Source organism: Carassius auratus, unplaced genomic scaffold (genome assembly GCF_003368295.1).
Source record: "Carassius auratus strain Wakin unplaced genomic scaffold, ASM336829v1 scaf_tig00214183_4049273_7079891, whole genome shotgun sequence".
NCBI lineage: Eukaryota > Metazoa > Chordata > Actinopteri > Cypriniformes > Cyprinidae > Carassius > Carassius auratus.
Genome location: NW_020527547.1, coordinates 3,005,473 through 3,024,104, shown reverse-complemented (window position 1 = coordinate 3,024,104; position 18,632 = coordinate 3,005,473). Strand labels below are relative to the sequence as shown.

Sequence of the window (18,632 nt, the reverse complement as noted above, 5' to 3'; positions counted from 1 at the left end):
GCTAAATTTATTTTTGTTTTCATAATTGTAATACACAAACTATGAAATTATACAAAATGTATAAAAAGGTAAATAAATAAATACGCACACATTAAAAAAGCAGCCAAGTCGAATGAGTTTCCTTTTTTATATAGATTAAAATTGAAGACAGAAGCAAGTGGTAAATGTGGTCACTTTAATATTCAAATCCAGTAGATCCAGTTTATGTTCACGTGGCTGTTTTCGTTTATATTCGCCAAGCTATTATGTGTTTTGAAATAATCTTGTCCGTGATGTGTTCGTTCGTACGACGAAAGACAGAAACCTGCAGCTCAAGAGATATGTTATTCTGCCAGTCGCGCTTTCAAATAGTCTTGCACACTTAAACAGGTCACAAACACCTGCATTTAGCTCTTGTTGTGTTACAATGGGTTTATTGTGTGCATTTGTGGTAATATTTTATTTAAAAAAGCTCTTAAACAAGAATAAATTCGTTTGTTTTGAGCTCGACACTGTACGCGCTGATCGGAGGCCTGATTTCAGATAGGCAGCCACAAATATTTCATTTTCACACAAACAGTTCAAAAACATCTGAATTTAGCTCTTGGTGTGTTCTAATTGGTTGATTGTGTGATATCGCTGTAATAATTTATTTTTAAAAGCTTTAAAACAGGAATAAATTCGTTTTCTCTGAGCTCTTTACTCCAGACGCTCGTGGTCACAGCGGTGATTCATCTCTCCTATTTCTCACGTATCTCTGGCCAGAAATAATTTATCCATGAGCCCTGAACCGGTAATAATCAGATATGTTGGTTTAGCTTGTCAGTGTGAATTAAATCTAAGTATTTATTTGTATTTTTAACCGATTTAAAAGTGAAAGTAAAAGTTCGGGAATTGAACCTGTAGGGGCGCAATTTCTCTCAGACAATGGAAGTCTGAAGCACATATACTAAAACAGAGGGACAGAGTGAGATGAGATTGTATTTAAAAATACAATAATGATTCCCTTTGTAAGGTCATTTAAAAAAATCACCACGGCAAAACCATTCAAGCTATCCAAAATCCATTCACAATTTAAGTTCCTATCAGAAATACTGATGTGTGTTCAGAGTTTTGTGAAATTCTAAGTATGTTATTTGCCTCAAAATCACCTGAGAAGTATTCCAGTTTGACATGTTGCCACGCCAACAATTTTTTAGATATCAATATCCCCCTTGCAGATTTATATCGGCTGTGTTTTAACATTATTCTGATGAAGTTTGAAGCAAATCGAGTAATAATAAGATGCTGAATTCAAATCATTTTGAAAATGACACACTTCCTTCTGCCAGTTGGTGGCGCTATAACTTTGACTCCTAATAGTCACAGATATGCGATCGACATCATACAACGAATAATCTGATGAAGTTTGATTAAAATCAGGAAATGTATGTGGACGGTATTAGACACTTCCTGTTTCTCATTTCTCGCCATAATTTCAACGCCTCGCCACGAGCAAACCGTTCGAGATATCAAAAATCCCCTGGCAATTTTTCATCCCCAGTGTCTTGAGATCATGTTGACCAAGTTTGGCGGCAATCGAGAAAAAAACCTATGACAAGTATTTCAAATTCCAGAGCATGCGCTTTTTACATAACTCTAAATAGCTGACTTCCTGTTGGGTGGAGCCTATGACATGCAATACGAAAGTTGTTCGGCACGATGAGATCTATATGTGTACTGAGTTTCATATGAATATGTGCAAGTATGTGTGAGCTATACATCAACATTTCTGACTGTGTTCCAGGGGGCGCCGTAGAGCCCCTGTGCCACGCCCGGGTCCCAGCCTCTGCAGGCTCCTAAAGGCCACAGATTCCAAAGTGTGCGCAAATTTTCAAGAGTTTTTGAGTATGTTAAGGACCCCAAAAGCCCCCACAACTTTGACGAAAAATTTGAATACTAAACCCTAAATAGCCAACTTCCTGTTGGGCGGAGCCTATGATATGCAATACAAAAGTTGTTTGGATTGATGAGATTTATATGTGTACCGAGTTTCATTCGTCTACGAGCAAGAATGTATGATATATGGCCCTCCATATTCCAGGGGGCGCTGTAGAGCCCCTGTGCCACGCCCGTGTATCAGTCTCTGCCCGGCCCTAATGGCCGCAGGTTCCAATCTGTGTGCCAATTTTCAAGACTTTTTAAGCACGTTAAGGGCCCCAAAAGCCCCCGAGACGTTGGAAAAAAATAATAATAATAATAATAATAATAATAATAATAATAAAAAATAATCCTAAGGAAAACAATAGGCCTCTCGCCCTTTGGGCTTGAGCCCTAATTAAAGCTGCAAGCAGCGATGAACGGGCCCTCGCACCCGGGCTCACCGCCAGCGAGCTGCTTTAGTAAAAAAAAGTCGAACAGCGAGAAATATGCATTTAAAGTCGTAAATATAAGTGGAATATGTCAAAGTCATTTATATATGCCAAGCTTCCTGTTGCCAACAGGTGGCACTATCATTATAATGGAATATTGGCCTTCAGATGTGTTCAGGCCAGGAGTCTTATCGATCATGTGAAGTTTGGGGAAGATTGAACATTTTATGCCTGAGTTACAACAACTTTTCTTCCTAAAACATTTTGATTAACTAACAGCAACAACCATTAATAAATGCTGTAAAAATATATTGTACATTCATAGTTTTTGTCAGTTAATGCATTAAGTAATATTAACAAATTAAACATTATTGTGAAGTGTTATCAAAACCTTTAAAGATTTATAAGCATTTTAAAATTATTTTATTTATCCGTAAGGATTTGTGAAATATTACAAAATATTTTTTATCAATACATATGTTTCTTAATCTTAGGGCTAAAATGTTTTACTGATAATTTTAAACCATGAAAAATTTAAACAGACCTCTTTCTCTTTCTCTCTCTGTATGTGGATGGTATTATTAGACACTTCCTGTTTCCCATTTCTCGCCATAAATTCAACAGCTAGCCACGAGCAAACCGTTCGAGATATCAAAAATCCCCTGTCAATTTTTCATCCCCCATGTCTTGAGATCATGTTGACCGAGTTTGGTGGCAATCGGAAAAAAACTTATGACAAGTAGATCAAATTCCAGAGCATGCGATTTATACATAGCTTTAAATAGTTTATTTTAGTTAGGGTTAGTATTTTGGATTTAAGGGACAGCAATAAAAGGGTTAATCTAAACCATCAATAGAAACACATGCGTTACAATATATAAAAGATTATTAATATTTTCAATAAGGTTTCAGGTATTAACAATAACTATATTAATTAACATGAATAGTAATTGTATATCATTTATTAATGTTAGATTTTGTCTTACACCCACATAACACACAGATAAACACACAAGAGAACAATATATAAAATATTTATTGATTTTGAATTGGCCAATTTCAGAGAAAACTTTAATTAGTTGAAGTATTCTATTCATGAATGTGTTACTAAAGTCCTTTGTCAAGTATATTATGGTTACATGGTCAATTACATTTTACATTTTTAATAAATTGTACTTGTAAAACTGTTGAATATTTTCTAAATATGATTGCAATTTGGCATTTTCAGTATATTGGCATTATGTCATATTTTGTTATACTTTTTTATTTTTTTAGTAGAAGTGTGCATTTTTGCACAGTTTGAATGCACTAACAATCTACATTTAAACAAAATGATAGTGAAGTTGTGAATGTTTAAGCTTGTATTTGATAGAGTTGTAGGGATGTTGTGATTACTTAAGAGGCAAAATGAAACTCTATGAAAAGATATATGTTTTGTGAATAGAAAATTTATTATTAATTTTTTTTTTTTTCAGAAAAAGGTAACAAGTTGAACAAGAGAGATGTGAAACTTTTTCATGTTAGTTAGTTAAACATTTTTTTGTGGGAGTTTGAAAATGACAAAAATGCCAGAGGAAACGCTGGAAGTAGGCAAAAAGTCTTTGTTTTCCTTGTGTAGTGAGGTGTAGCCCATCTTGCTTGTATAGGTGATGAAGTATTTTTCCACTTTTTAGGAATGGTTTTGTTGTGTTTAGAAAAATTATGTTTGTTGTTTGTTCAGTCCAGTAGCGAAGCAAGCTGTTGAACTCTTTGACAGTGTTCTTAGTTGTAGAGTTATCTGTCGGACGTGGTAAGATAGCACTGATTCCATAGTAAAGGATGTGAGGATTAGTGAGGGAGATTCTTGTTATGAGAGTTTTCATGCGTTGGATTACTACTGATGCAGGTGCTCCACTTGCAATGTCATTTGTTCCGATGTGAAGGATCACAATGCTGTTGCTGTGTACTGTCTTAAAGTGGTTGATGTGTTGCATAGCAGATCTTAGAAGTGTTGTCCCTGGGTGCACCCAACATTGTGCTTTTGGCATGTAGTCTTTAATATCTCGACATATTGAGTCTGTGAGGAAGCAGACGTGCAATCCTGTAAAAGAAAAGGATTATAAATAGAATTATAGATTTGAGTGAAATTAAGGTAGGAAGGAATTCAAAATAGGTAGTATGGTTTCATCACATGCTATTAAGCTTAAAAGCATGTATTTGTTACTTACCTTGGGGTATGATAAAGGATCTTTTGGAGATAGTGGTTGTGAGATTTGTGTTGGATGTGTGTCCTATAGAGACAAAAATAAAATGTAATTTTTTTTTTTTGGTAACAGTATAAAATGTTACAGAGGTTATTAAATGTGGAATTGATATGTTACATTACCTTGTAGATCCATAGATGCAATTGGTTTGGAACTGATGTATGGGCAGGAGAGCTTAAGCCAGTAGTTCCGTGTTGAGGAATGTAGCACTTTACATATAGATATAGTGGGGATTTTAAAGGGAAGAATTAGAGTCAATTTGGGAGGAGTTGGCGGAGTGGGCAGGCAGTCTTAAATGTACAAGATGATGCTGTTGGCTGAAAAGTTAGATAAAAGGCATGTGCATGACACACATGAAACTTTGATGTTGGTTTGTGAATCATTTAAGGTCTGACACATTTAGCTGAACAATAGAGTGTTGATTGGTGGCTAGAGACATCTTGACTCGGAGAGTTGGGCTATAGGAAGTGTGAATTGTTAGGGTAAGAGTAGTTTTTAATCTGTTAAGGCCTGAGAAAAAAAAGTTTTAGGGAAAAAAAAGTTTTTTTTTTCTTTACACTGTTTAGAGCAACATAAGTAATGTAAAAAAACAAAAAGTAAAAATATATATTTCATTTATATGTTATGCTTTGTCCTCAGTTGGGGGCTCAATTTCTTTAAGAAAATGTAAAGACATGGATGAACATGCATAGGCAAAAACAATGTTTTTTTTTTGTTTGTTTGTTTGTTTTTTTAAATCAACAATATTTTTTTTTTTTCAAGATTTTTTTTTTTTTTTACTAAGCTTTATATAAATATGAATATGAATTAAATTATGTTATAACAGTTTTATTTGTTGTACCATTTTTCCTTTGGCAAAATGTGTCAAAAATGGCCATATTTTTATTTATTATTATGTATAATGTATCTATAAATTAAAATTCATTTTCATGTTTTTTTGTGGCAACATGTAATGAATAAAGAAGTGTAATAATAAACAATATAATTCTATAAATATACATATATATATATACATACATACACACACACACACACACTCACAATAATTGAACAATAAACATGTTTTTGGTGTTGATGTTTTTATACGAGAATGTGTATGAAATCAATGTCTTGTTTCAAAACAGAAGGTCATATTTCATTTGAAAACATGACATCCAGACTTAAAATTGTGGCATGTATAATCTCAGAGAAAAGCACTAAAATAATGTCTTCATATGAGGTTGTAGGGATTTAAAAGGTTAATGATTAGAATCAGAGAAAACAAATACTGGATAATAAGGAAGTGTGTTTCACAAATGTTAAGGTTATCATGAAAGTTGAACAAATATGTTTTTAGAGATGTATTAATATTTTCATGTTTTGTATGGTTTTAGAGATAATCATAATTGGTATATGTATTTAGAGTCAGAAATAAAATAATGATTAGCATTTTTATGTGTGTAGTTTGTGATAGTTGATATTGTTGTATTAGTTTCAGTTGCGTTAAATCAGAGTACTGGATAGTAAAAATCTAAATTGTAACTTGTAAATGTATTTTGGTTATTAAAGAATAATGGCTTTCAGATAGCCCTACTAAAATACCACATGGGAAGGGAGAAGAATTTTTGAGAATCAGAGAGAAGTTCTGTTTATTATCAGTAAGTATTAGGTGTGTTTGTAGTGTTATGTGATGTGCAGTGGTAGTGTATTTATTGTTTTATGTATTTTGTGTAGTATGCGATGCTGGATGAGACAGTATGCAAAAGGGATTTGCAAAAGGATTTGACAGAGCTAGGAGTGAAAGTCATGAGGAAAGTATCTGCAATGGATGCAGAAAGAAAATATCTGCGTAAAGAGTTTGTACAAACAGTCTGTAGGTTGAAGAATACAGAAAAGGAGCTGGAAGTGGCAATGGCTTCCCTGGATTTTCAAGGAGACGGTGTGTACATAGATTTAAAAAAATAAAAATTCTTGATTCTAGGCATTCTATTAGAGGTTTAATGTGGCAATGTGCAATGATGCAAAGTATATGTTGATTGTAATATTTATTAAAGTTTGTAACATTTTGTTTTAATCCACAGATATTTTGGAAGATGGCAGAGAAGATGGGAGTGAAATTGATCGCTTGGATATTGTGGAAGAAGAGAATGTAGATGAATAAAGGGGACATCAGCATTAATGCAATATTCTGTTTATAGTTTTATGTTTAATGCTGAAGTTGGTGGAATGTAAATAGCAGTGTGTAAAGTAAACAACAGACAAATAAATATTAGTTTTGAGATGTGTTTTGTGGTTTTTGATACTAATTGTATGTAGTCTATGTTAATATATGCAGTGATGTATAAGTGTAGAAATGGAAAGGGGGGGGTGATTGTAGAAACGGTAGAAAATATAAGATTTTCTCTGATTTGATAAAGCATAATAGGTTGTATGTGATATGAAGGTTTTTACTTACTAAATTTATTAATAGTAAGTATTAAGTATAATTAATAAGTATAGTATTGTTGAACGTTTTTGGCAGTATTTGTTAAATGCAGTTTTTTCTAACCAAATAGCAGTGGTCTGGTTTTATGCAAAGAACATAAAAATATAATTTAGTGGTGTATATATACAATAACAGAGCTATAAATATATTTGATTATAAAGTTCACAGATTGCAAAGTAATTGTGAGGTGATAAAGTTATGGTGAGAAATGAGAAACAGGAAATGTTGTATAACATTAATATACATTGTGTTATTTTGATAAAATTTAGTAGAATGTTTATTGTATTGTGTTGATTGTATAGTATTGACTATAAGGAGTTAAGGTTATCGTGTTTTCAACTGGCAGCAGAAAGTGTATTATCTTTAAAATGTTTTGCATTTCCAAAACTCATTTTATTAGATAAAAATTCTAGTGAACAATAAAAACATAACTAGTATAAAACATTAGTTTTTACAGTTTTTTTAATTTATGTTTTTTTAAAACATTTTTTAAGTTAAGGTTTTTTTTTTGGCAAATTAACTTTATTTATAAAGTCTTTTAGACAAGTGTAAGGATAAGGAATACAATTTGTGTTTAAACTTGTTCTCAGAATTAAAGTATTTTGTTGATGTGTATCTAGATAGGGTTATGTATGTAGTGGTTTTGTTATGTATTCTGATTGTTATTTTTATTTATTTTTTTTACAAATAAATGGAGTATAACTTTATAGGATAGTGTATAAGGACAATTTATACTGTAAACTGAAATGTTGTAATATAATACAGTAATTGCAGTAAGATTTATGTAATTTATATTGTATGTGAATTGTTTTATATGTTAATATAATGTACAATCTAAATAAATACATGCTTTTAAATATGGATTTTTTTGTTGAGAAAGTTCTATAAAATGGAGAAAAAAGGAAAATTACAAGATTAAATGTTCAAAGAATGGTGTGAAATCATGTGACATCATTGGTCTGACACAGACAGAAGTAAACAAAAGAATGTTGATTGGGCTGGCAGACATTCCGTCTTCGTAAGGAGATGGGAGCTGTGGAAGTGTGTGTGTTTGTTGGGGGTAGCTGGGGATGGGGATTGTTCCGTGTTTTAAATAAGGTTAAAGAAATACATTTTTATTGTGTAAAAATATAGGGTGGGGGGATATGGTTGCAGTGCATAGAATTGTATTTGTGTTTACTAGTCAGTAGAGGCAGTTAGTAGAGGTTGATGTGTGTTATACAGATTTTTACTGAAGGTTTAATCTTGAATAAAGTTTTGTGTTGGAGGAAATATTTTGAATAGGCTTTACCTATAGGTTTAAATAAGTGTTGAGTGCGTGTGTGTGTGTATGTGTGTGTGTGTATATATATATATATATATATATATATATATATATATATATATATATATATATATATATATATATATATATAACCTAATAAAATAATAATTATAATAAAATAAAATATGAGTGCTTATTTAGATTAGTTGCAGTAATTATGTAATGTTTTAATAGAATATTACCTTACTACATTATATATTTTTGTTGGTGTGTAAAGACCATTAAAATATATATCAGTTAGTGGGGTCTATATACACATACACAGCTTTGCATATATTTGCTTAGAAATTTCATAAGGAAGTATGTTGGTTTTAAAATATTTACAATTTTCAAAAATCGTTTTATTAGGTAAAAAAAGCTAATGGATAATAAAAACATGATAACTAGCATAAAACATTACTTTGTACAATTTTAAAGTTAAGTTTTTTTTTTTTTTTGCAAATGAGCTGTTTATTTATAAAGATTTTTTGACAAGTGTAAGGATAAGGAATACAATTTGTGTTTAAACTTGTTCTCAGAATTAAAGTATTTTGTTGATGTGTATCTAGATAGGGTTATGTATGTAGTGGTTTTGTTATGTATTCTGATTGTTATTTTTATTTATTTTTTTACAAATAAATGGAGTATAATGTATAGGATAGTGTATAAGGATAATTTATACTGTATCTGAAATGTTGTAATATAATACAGTAATTGCAGTAAGATTTATGTAATTTATATTGTATGTGAATTGTTTTATATGTTAATAAAATGTACAACCTAAATAAATACATGCTTTTAAATATGGATTTTTTTGTTGAGAAAGTTCTATAAAATGGAGAAAAAAGGAAAATTACAAGGTTAAATGTTCAAAGAATGGTGTGAAATCATGTGACATCATTGGTCTGACACAGACAGAAGTAAACAAAAGAATGTTGATTGGGCTGGCAGACATTCCGTCTTCGTAAGGAGATGGGAGCTGTGGAAGTGTGTGTGTTTGTTGGGGGTAGCTGGAGATGGGGATTGTTCCGTGTTTTAAATAAAGTTAAAGTAATAATCTATTTTGTGTGTGTGTGTGTGTGTGTGTGTGTGTGTGTAAAAAATATAGGGTGGTGATATGGCTGCATTGCATATAATTGTACTGGTGTTAGTAGAGGTTGATGTGTTCTATAATGATTTTTATTGAAGGTTTCAATGTTGTTTCAACAGTGAATAAAGTTTTGTGTGGGATGAAATATTGAATAGGCTTAAGCTATAAGTTTAAATAGGTGTATAGTGAATGTGTGTGTATGTGTGTGCTTATTTAGATTAGTTGCAGTAATTTTAAATTTTTGTTTAATATAATATTACATTATTATGTAATATATTTTTGTTGGTTTGAGAAATTAGGTCTGGAGGGGGTGTATGCTAAAGAATTAAGGGTGTTTCCCAATGTAAACATTTTTTGAACTTCTTTATTTGATTTGCTGTGAGAGTCAATGGGCAGGGTTTGGGGCATGATTGTATTTAGTGAGGTAATGCAGTGGAGGTGTGGTTACTGAAACTACAGTGTATTGGTCAGAATATTAACAACTGTATGTTAAAAGTAAAGTCTTTGAAAATTCTTATTACTTGCAGCGATTGCAGAGGTAAGAGCTGATGTTTTTTTCTTTTTTTTTTTATCTGTGTATACCATTGAACCTAGGCGATATATTATGATGCTATGTGTTATCATTTATAGTAGGATATATGGTATGGTAAATTTTGTTATAAAGGTGTTACAGTGGTAGACTTATTTGTTTTCATGGCTGTGTAGATATCTAATTTAGAAAGATTGATTTTGATGGAAGTAAGATGTTGAATGTAATTAGTAAATGATATCTGTATTTTTGTGAAATACATATTGTATAGATTAAAGTTGTGATGGAAAAGGAGATGTTAAAGCAGATAAAGGAGATGGTTAAATGGTGATATGTTAAAAATAAGGCAATTAATATATCTGAGCTATATTACAAAATACGGTAGAGTATATTAGTTTCTTGATTTGTATTTTTTCAAAATTGGTAATACTATTGTAAAAAATAAATTAATCGTTAAATACGTGTCGGGAGTATATGACTTATTTTTGTATTATACATTTTTAATTTAATGTTAGTGAATTGTATTTGTGGGTAGTATGCTTGGGGCTGTACATTTTAAGTTTAAGTGTTATTATATGTGTTTTGAGTCCGAAAAAACTTGTGGTTGTTAAATTTAAAATTGTGTAGCATTTAAGAGAATTAGTTGTGTATAATGTTTTTATTGTTTATTTTGTGGTAGAGTAGTTTATGTAGTGAGTTGTTGTAGGATGAATACAATAACTGAAATATTGTCAATGTTTGAAATCCAAATAAGGAAAAGTCTATTTCAGGTAAATTACTATTTAAATATTTGCGGCTGGTAAATATATATTATATATATTATATATTTTTTAATGTGATTTATTCATGTGACGTCAAAGTTACATTCAGGTTTCACTACAGTATTTTTTTTTTTTTTACCTATTTAAATGTTTTAAATGGTATTATAAGTATTTTTATGTGTTTTTGTTGTGGAAAAGTAGTAATCTATTTAAATTAGCTCAGAAAGGGTTCAGTCTTTTAAGTGGTTGTATAATATGTACATAAGGGAATACTTCAAACTATTTTTTTTTACGGATAGGAATGTGATTTATGAAAACAATGTTGGACTGAAATAGTTGTTTTGTAGATGGATTTAATAGTATGAAGAAGGGATGTGGTTATTGAAAGTGTTGTTGAATGATTATTGTTGTTGGTGAGATTGGTGAGTTTACAAGCATGTCAGAGTTACAGCCAAAAATTAAAAAAAATAAAACAAAATAAATAAATAACTATGTCAGTTGTGTTTGAGAATATTTTACATCTATTTGTTTTAAATCCCTTATGTACATATACATATTATACAACCACTTAAAAGACTGAACCCTTTCTGAGCTAATTTAAATAGATTACTACTTTTCCACAACAAAAACACATAAAAATGCTTATAATACCGTTTAAAACATTTTAATAGGTAAAAAAAAAAACACTGTAGTGAAACCTGAATGTAACTTTGACGTCACATGAATAAATCACATTAAAAAATATATAATATGTTTAATGCTAACTACTGAACAATTTTCAATATACAGAACAATGCGAAGGTTTGTGTTGGGTAATATGCATGAAAGGTTTCTAAAAGAAATCTCTAAGGCAGTAATCTTGCATTTATTTGGCCTGAAATACTGTAAATAATTGATATTGTGTGATATGGTTACAATTGTAATTTCCAATTTTGCTTCTTTAATATTGTAACATGTTTTACTATATAGTGCAGTCATGTCTGCTAGTGCACAACATAATTTTTATTTAACTTTTCTTGCTAATTCAGAGTTAAATATATACTGAGAATTATACAATGTTTTTTTAGGTAATACATTTATTTATTGAATTTAACTAAAAAATTATGTCTAGAATGAAATTAATTTTTCTTTAATTATTTAAAAAATTATTTTGTTTGTAAGTTTTTTATTTCTATGTGCATGCATATTATTCTATTTTTAATGCATTAGTTCTAATATATTGTGCAATGTAAGTTGTGTTATAGTATTGTTGATGGGTTCTATGTGGATTTTTGTTGAAGGTTTAATGTTGTTTTTAAGATAGTGAATACAATTTTATGTTGGAGGAAGTTTTGTTTATATCATGGTTTAATGTTTTGTTTCAGTGAGGTAAAGCTGTGGAGATGTGGTTATTGAAACGGCAGTCTTGGTTGTTAAATGATCATTATTGTTTGATAAATTAGGTGAATGTGTAAGCAGGTCACAGTTACAGCAAATACATAAATAAACATTGTTTAATATTTTGCCAAAGCTGAATACTTAAATACATTTACAGTGCATGACTATTTTTGTTGATGTTTTGTTGCATGATCTTTAATTGTATGTACTGGATGTATAGTTTCTGACAATGGTCAGTACATAATGTCTTGTGTTTTAAATATAAAAACAATTGTTTGAAGTTGGTTAGTATGAAGATAACTTATCATTTATGTTTATGATTACATTTTATACTATATGTTTAATGCTAGATACTCAAAGTTTTTTCAATATACAGAATTATGCAAAGGTTTGTGTTTCGTAAAATGATAACAGATTTGTAATCTTTTAAGCTCAGTAATGCAGCTTTAATTTTACCTGAAATAAAGTAATAATATAGTGTTATTTTGCTTTTTATATTATAATACATATTTTACATATAATGCAATTATATCTGGGAGTTTAAAGCATAAGTTTTATTTCCTTCTACTTGAAAATTGTGACAAATATACTGATATTTATACAATATTTTTAAGTTAATATAATTGAAAATGTTTATATTTAAGGCCAAAGTATACTTGTTTTGTGTGTGTGTGTGTGTGTGTGTGTGTGTGTGTATGCTAGTGAATGCGTACAGTTGAACACCCAGCCTTTCAATGTATATGCATAGCACATCACACACACTGTGCGCTGTTGATCATGTACAGGTTAAAATTTAACTACCCTTTGGCCTTTACAATGTATAAAAATTCTAATGTATGTGCAATGTTTAATATTATTGTAAGTTGCTGATTTTTTGATGATAGTAATGTGATTTTATTTTTTTGTTTTTAGATGCCTAAGCTGAAGAGATTTAGAATGCGGCGTGAGCCATTCAACAAGAAAAGTAAGGCAGATGTTTCTAATTCTGTTGCTTGTGTTTGTCCAGACGTGATGGGCATTGTAGCAGCCAATGAGGTTAGACTGAAGTCTGCAGAGGTGACTGAGGAGTTTGTGGGAGTAGCTTGTAGTGTAGTGTCAGTTGTTAAGCACAAGATACATAATGTGTGTACTTGGAAAAAATCTGACATTCAGGACATACGTTGTGAGGGAAGTAAACTGGCAAATGACATGACTAGATGTAAAACAAACACTGAGAGTTATGGAGACTGTCGATTTTCTCAATGGTTTGGTGGCCAACATGACATTTTCAGTAAAACATGCAATGTAACAATAGAAAAAGCGCTGAATGGAGGAACAAATGACTTGTATGAGAAATTACAGGAAATTTTGTTTAGTCATGAATCTTGTTTGGTCAACATAAAAGGGGACACGTGTGCTATTGTGAGACATAATGATTTCTATGTTGTTGTTGACTGTAATGTGCGAAACGCATGTGGTTTGGGATCAGACATTGGAGCTGCAGTTGTTGTTTTCAACACAAATTGGCACGACCTATTTTTGCACATTGATAATTTAATGACAAGTCTGAATGCTGAAAACTTTAGTATATGTGGCATCGATGTCAACTTATCATCATCAGAAATGCCACAAGTTGTTTACAATGATACTGTAGGAGAAAACAGAGAAAGTACAGCAAATGAGACTGAAGAAATGTCAACATCTACATTAAATCAAAGAGAAGGTGTTAGCAGCATTCGTGGATCATTCCATCAGGGTGACCATAAGTTCAAGTGGCCAGGGAAGCAGTGTGTTGCGATTAGTTTGGCTGCTATAGCGATGCACAGTGTGCTTAGTGTGTTCTCATGGGAAAGTAAAGATCTAGATAATGTTGTAGAAACTGGCGATAGCTTATATTCTAGTTTGCGTCAAAGAGGTTTAATCAGTGATCCAACAAAGAAAAAGTTGCTGTGTATTCAAGATCTTCCTAAAGAATATGTGTTTGGTACAAATGCATTCAAATTTGAATATGCTGATTTTGTTTCTGGACATGTAGATGTGGTTGATGGAGATTTTATTAAATCTGGTGCATGTGTGACATTAGCTGATGGTTTGCAAACAATGTTTGAAAAATATGACACATGCTTTTTTACCTTGAATGGTAGTACTTTTTCCATTATTAAGGAAAATGGAAGGTTTGCTGTGGTTGATTCTCATGCACGTAGCAGTGCTGGGATGGTTGATGGTAATGGCTTTAGTGTGGTTGTATATTATAATTCACTAAGTTGTGTTTTGAAGCACATTGAAAATTTGTCTGCATTTACTAGAAGAAACTTGAAGATTTTTGAAATAAGTGCGGTCTGTGTCCTACTTAAAAGCCAAGACAAATCTGGTAGTCACAAAGAAAGCATAAATGATGAAAGTGAAAAAATGATCGACAAGGGTAAAAAAAGAATGCATGATTGTATAAATCTAAATGTGGAAGAAGAAAAAGAAATTGTGGTTAGTAAGCTGAAGACATTTAGAATGCGGCGTGAGCCATTTAACAAGAAAAGTAAGGCAGATGTTTCTAATTCTGTTGCTTGTGTTTGTCCAGACGTGATGGGCATTGTAGCAGCCAATGAGGTTAGACTGAAGTCTGCAGAGGTGACTGAGGAGTTTGTGGGAGTAGCTTGCAGTATAGTTTCAGTTGTTAAGCACAAGATACATAATGTGTGTACTTGGCGAAAATCTGACATTCAGGACATACGTTGTGAGGGAAGTAAACTGGCAAATGACATGACTAGATGTAAAACAAACACTGAGAGTTATGGAGACTGTCGATTTTCTCAATGGTTTGGTGGCCAACATGACATTTTCAGTAAAACATGCAATGTAACAATAGAAAAAGCGCTGAATGGAGGAACAAATGACTTGTATGAGAAATTACAGGAAATTTTGTTTAGTCATGAATCTTGTTTGGTCAACATAAAAGGGGACACGTGTGCTATTGTGAGACATAATGATTTCTATGTTGTTGTTGACTGTAATGTGCGAAACGCATGTGGTTTGGGATCAGACATTGGAGCTGCAGTTGTTGTTTTCAACACAAATTGGCACGACCTATTTTTGCACATTGATAATTTAATGACAAGTCTGAATGCTGAAAACTTTAGTATATGTGGCATCGATGTCAACTTATCATCATCAGAAATGCCACAAGTTGTTTACAATGATACTGTAGGAGAAAACAGAGAAAGTACAGCAAATGAGACTGAAGAAATGTCAACATCTACATTAAATCAAAGAGAAGGTGTTAGCAGCATTCGTGGATCATTCCATCAGGGTGACCATAAGTTCAAGTGGCCAGGGAAGCAGTGTGTTGCGATTAGTTTGGCTGCTATAGCGATGCACAGTGTGCTTAGTGTGTTCTCATGGGAAAGTAAAGATCTAGATAATGTTGTAGAAACTGGCGATAGCTTATATTCTAGTTTGCGTCAAAGAGGTTTAATCAGTGATCCAACAAAGAAAAAGTTGCTGTGTATTCAAGATCTTCCTAAAGAATATGTGTTTGGTACAAATGCATTCAAATTTGAATATGCTGATTTTGTTTCTGGACATGTAGATGTGGTTGATGGAGATTTTATTAAATCTGGTGCATGTGTGACATTAGCTGATGGTTTGCAAACAATGTTTGAAAAATATGACACATGCTTTTTTACCTTGAATGGTAGTACTTTTTCCATTATTAAGGAAAATGGAAGGTTTGCTGTGGTTGATTCTCATGCACGTAGCAGTGCTGGGATGGTTGATGGTAATGGCTTTAGTGTGGTTGTATATTATAATTCACTAAGTTGTGTTTTGAAGCACATTGAAAATTTGTCTGCATTTACTAGAAGAAACTTGAAGATTTTTGAAATAAGTGCGGTCTGTGTCCTACTTAAAAGCCAAGACAAATCTGGTAGTCACAAAGAAAGCATAAATGATGAAAGTGAAAAAATGATCGACAAGGGTAAAAAAAGAATGCATGATTGTATAAATCTAAATGTGGAAGAAGAAAAACAAATTGTGGTTACTAAGAAAGTGAGAAGATCCTTAAAGGAAAGCACTGAAATACTTGAAATAATTTCCAAAAAAGATGCAAATTCAGATGTAGTTTGTCTAGGCAATGAGACAAATAGAATTTTTAATTTCAATCCACTGTGTACTGAAGTAAAGCATAAATTAAGTAGTAAACTTAATATAGAGTTTTATAGCGAAAATGTAGTTTCTCCAACAAACAGCAGAGCAATGGGCCATCCTTGTAAAACAGTTAGTATTTTAGGGGATGGTAACTGTTTTTTTAGGGCAGTTGCCCAAGTAATATGTGGCACGCAAAAACCTCATCGGGCAGTTAGACTTGCAATTGTGAAGCATATGGTATTGCACAGTGTGCAATACAACAATCTTTTAAGACGTCAGTATGGATCTATGGAAGATTATTTATCTAAATCCAAAATGAGGTTTGTAGGTTCATGGGCCACAGAACTGGAGATTCAAGCGATGGCTAATTATTTGGGAGTGGACATTTATACATATCATAATGAGAAATGGTTACAGTACAGTTGCATGCATGAAAGAACGTGTGATCAAGGTATATATCTACAGCACTGTAATGAGAATCATTATGAAGTTGTTATTTGTGTGAAACAACCTAATAGCCAGATGTGTTATATGTTGTGTCAGAATGAAGAATGCAATGATGAAAAACATATGTGTACACGACAGCAAGTAAGGGTACAAAGTAAAATTTTTGTGAATCAGGAGGAGCAAGATCCTGTGTCTGGAGATACAGAGAATGATGCATCTGTTAATAAGAGGAAATATTTGAAAAGGTATCATTTATTAAAAAGAGTGAAGAACAAGCAATCTGTTTTGGAGAAGTATCATTGCAATGTAGAGTTTCAGAATCATGTGAAAAATCTCAATAGGAAAAGATATCATAGCAATGCTTTATATAAAGAGTCATTAAAACAAGCAAGTAAGATCAAATATGCTGAAAACCAGGAACATAAGTGTAAAGTCAATGAATACAACAGGATGAAATATTCTGAGAATGAGCAATATAAAATGAGAGTGAAGAAATACAGTAGGATAAAATACCAGAACAATGTTCAATTTAAAAACAGAGTGAAAACATACAGTAAGATGAAATATCATGTCAAATGAGCAATTTAAAAATAGAGTGAAGTCATTTAGTCAGGTGAAATACCATGTCAATGAGCAATTTAGAAACAGAAAGAAGACATTCAGTAGGGTGAAATACCATGTCAATGACCAGCATAGAAACATTGTCAAGCTGCGCAGTAGCTTAAAATATCATAATAGTACATTACATAAAGAACATGTAAAAAGAATTAACAAGATGAGAAGAGAACAATTTAAAGTAAATCAACAGGTTTGTGATTTTGTCAAAAAGCAGTTTGTAGATAAAGTTAGTTCTGGGCCAGAATACGTTTGTTGTGTTTGCCACCGGCTGTTATTTAAACATCAAGTATTATGCTGTAGAACAGAAAATTATAACACAAATTCAGCCGTGTCATCGATGGCTACAAAATGTATTACAAAACATTTTTTGCATAAGTGTGCTGAAAATTGTGTTATTCCCTGTGAACTGGCAGATTCATGTAAAGGCAAGCTTTGGATTTGCTTCACTTGTCATTCTAAAGTAAAAAAAGGAGAAATGCCAGCTGAAAGTGCTGTTAACAATTTAGAATTGAAACCTATACCTGAAGAACTAAGTTGTCTCAATAATTTAGAGCAACATTTGATAGCTTTGCATATCCCATTCATGAAAATGTTAGCTTTACCTAAAGGTGGGCAAAATGGAGTGCATGGTCCTATTAGTTGCGTGGCAGCTAATATCAAACACACAACAAATGCTTTGCCTAGAACAGAAAATGAAGGGTCTTTAATTTGTGTAAAGTTAAAGCGGAAGTTGACATATAAAGGTCATTATAAGTATCAGTATGTGGACACAACAAATATTAAAGAGGCACTGTGTTGCTTAAAAAAAATCAACAAATACTATTCAGATATTGTTTTTAATGATGATTGGTTAAATGAGTTTATTAGACAAGATGATGATGACGATACAAACAACATGGAGGAGACTGAACTGGAAAACATTAATGTTGATGAGGAGTTACACGATAGGCAACAGCACTGTGTGTTTATGGACACGTGTCTGCAACCTGTAGATATTGGCCAAGAAGTACTTGATCAGTATTTTGATGGAATCTTGAGCCTGGCTCCTGCCGAAGGGAATAATCCAGTGAAAATGCTTGCTGATGAGACAAATGAAGCTAAATGTTTCCCTGTTTTGTTTCCTAATGGTACTTCAACTTATTGTGATAAAAGGGCACAGAGATTAACATTGTCTCGATATTTTAATAATCGAATTTTGCATGCAGATGGTAGATTTGCTCACAATATTGAATACATTTTTTATGCACAGTATCTATCAGAAATACAACAGGTACTGTCTAATGTATCTATTGCTTTAAGAAAAGGCCATGGATGTAGTAAGTCCATACCAAGTGAAATGTTTAAAGATACT

At 32.0% G+C, this 18,632-nt stretch overlaps 2 protein-coding genes across 2 annotated transcripts; one reads left to right on the top strand and one right to left on the bottom strand.

The window, feature by feature from the left end:
• Positions 1-3,715: 3,715 nt before the first annotated feature.
• On the bottom strand, positions 3,716-5,236 carry LOC113091417 (uncharacterized). The gene is made up of 3 exons (XM_026256933.1): positions 4,696-5,236; positions 4,538-4,600; positions 3,716-4,410 (listed from the first exon to the last, which is right to left on the bottom strand). Exons 1-3 carry the CDS (start codon positions 4,706-4,708, stop codon positions 3,851-3,853), a joined length of 636 nt encoding a protein of 211 aa, XP_026112718.1. The 5' UTR covers positions 4,709-5,236; the 3' UTR covers positions 3,716-3,850.
• A 3,935-nt stretch (positions 5,237-9,171) lies between these two features.
• Positions 9,172-17,357, top strand: LOC113091414 (uncharacterized). Its single transcript, XM_026256931.1, has 2 exons — positions 9,172-9,968; positions 13,010-17,357. Exon 2 carries the CDS (start codon positions 13,010-13,012, stop codon positions 17,240-17,242), a length of 4,233 nt encoding a protein of 1,410 aa, XP_026112716.1. The 5' UTR covers positions 9,172-9,968; the 3' UTR covers positions 17,243-17,357.
• Positions 17,358-18,632: the final 1,275 nt, after the last annotated feature.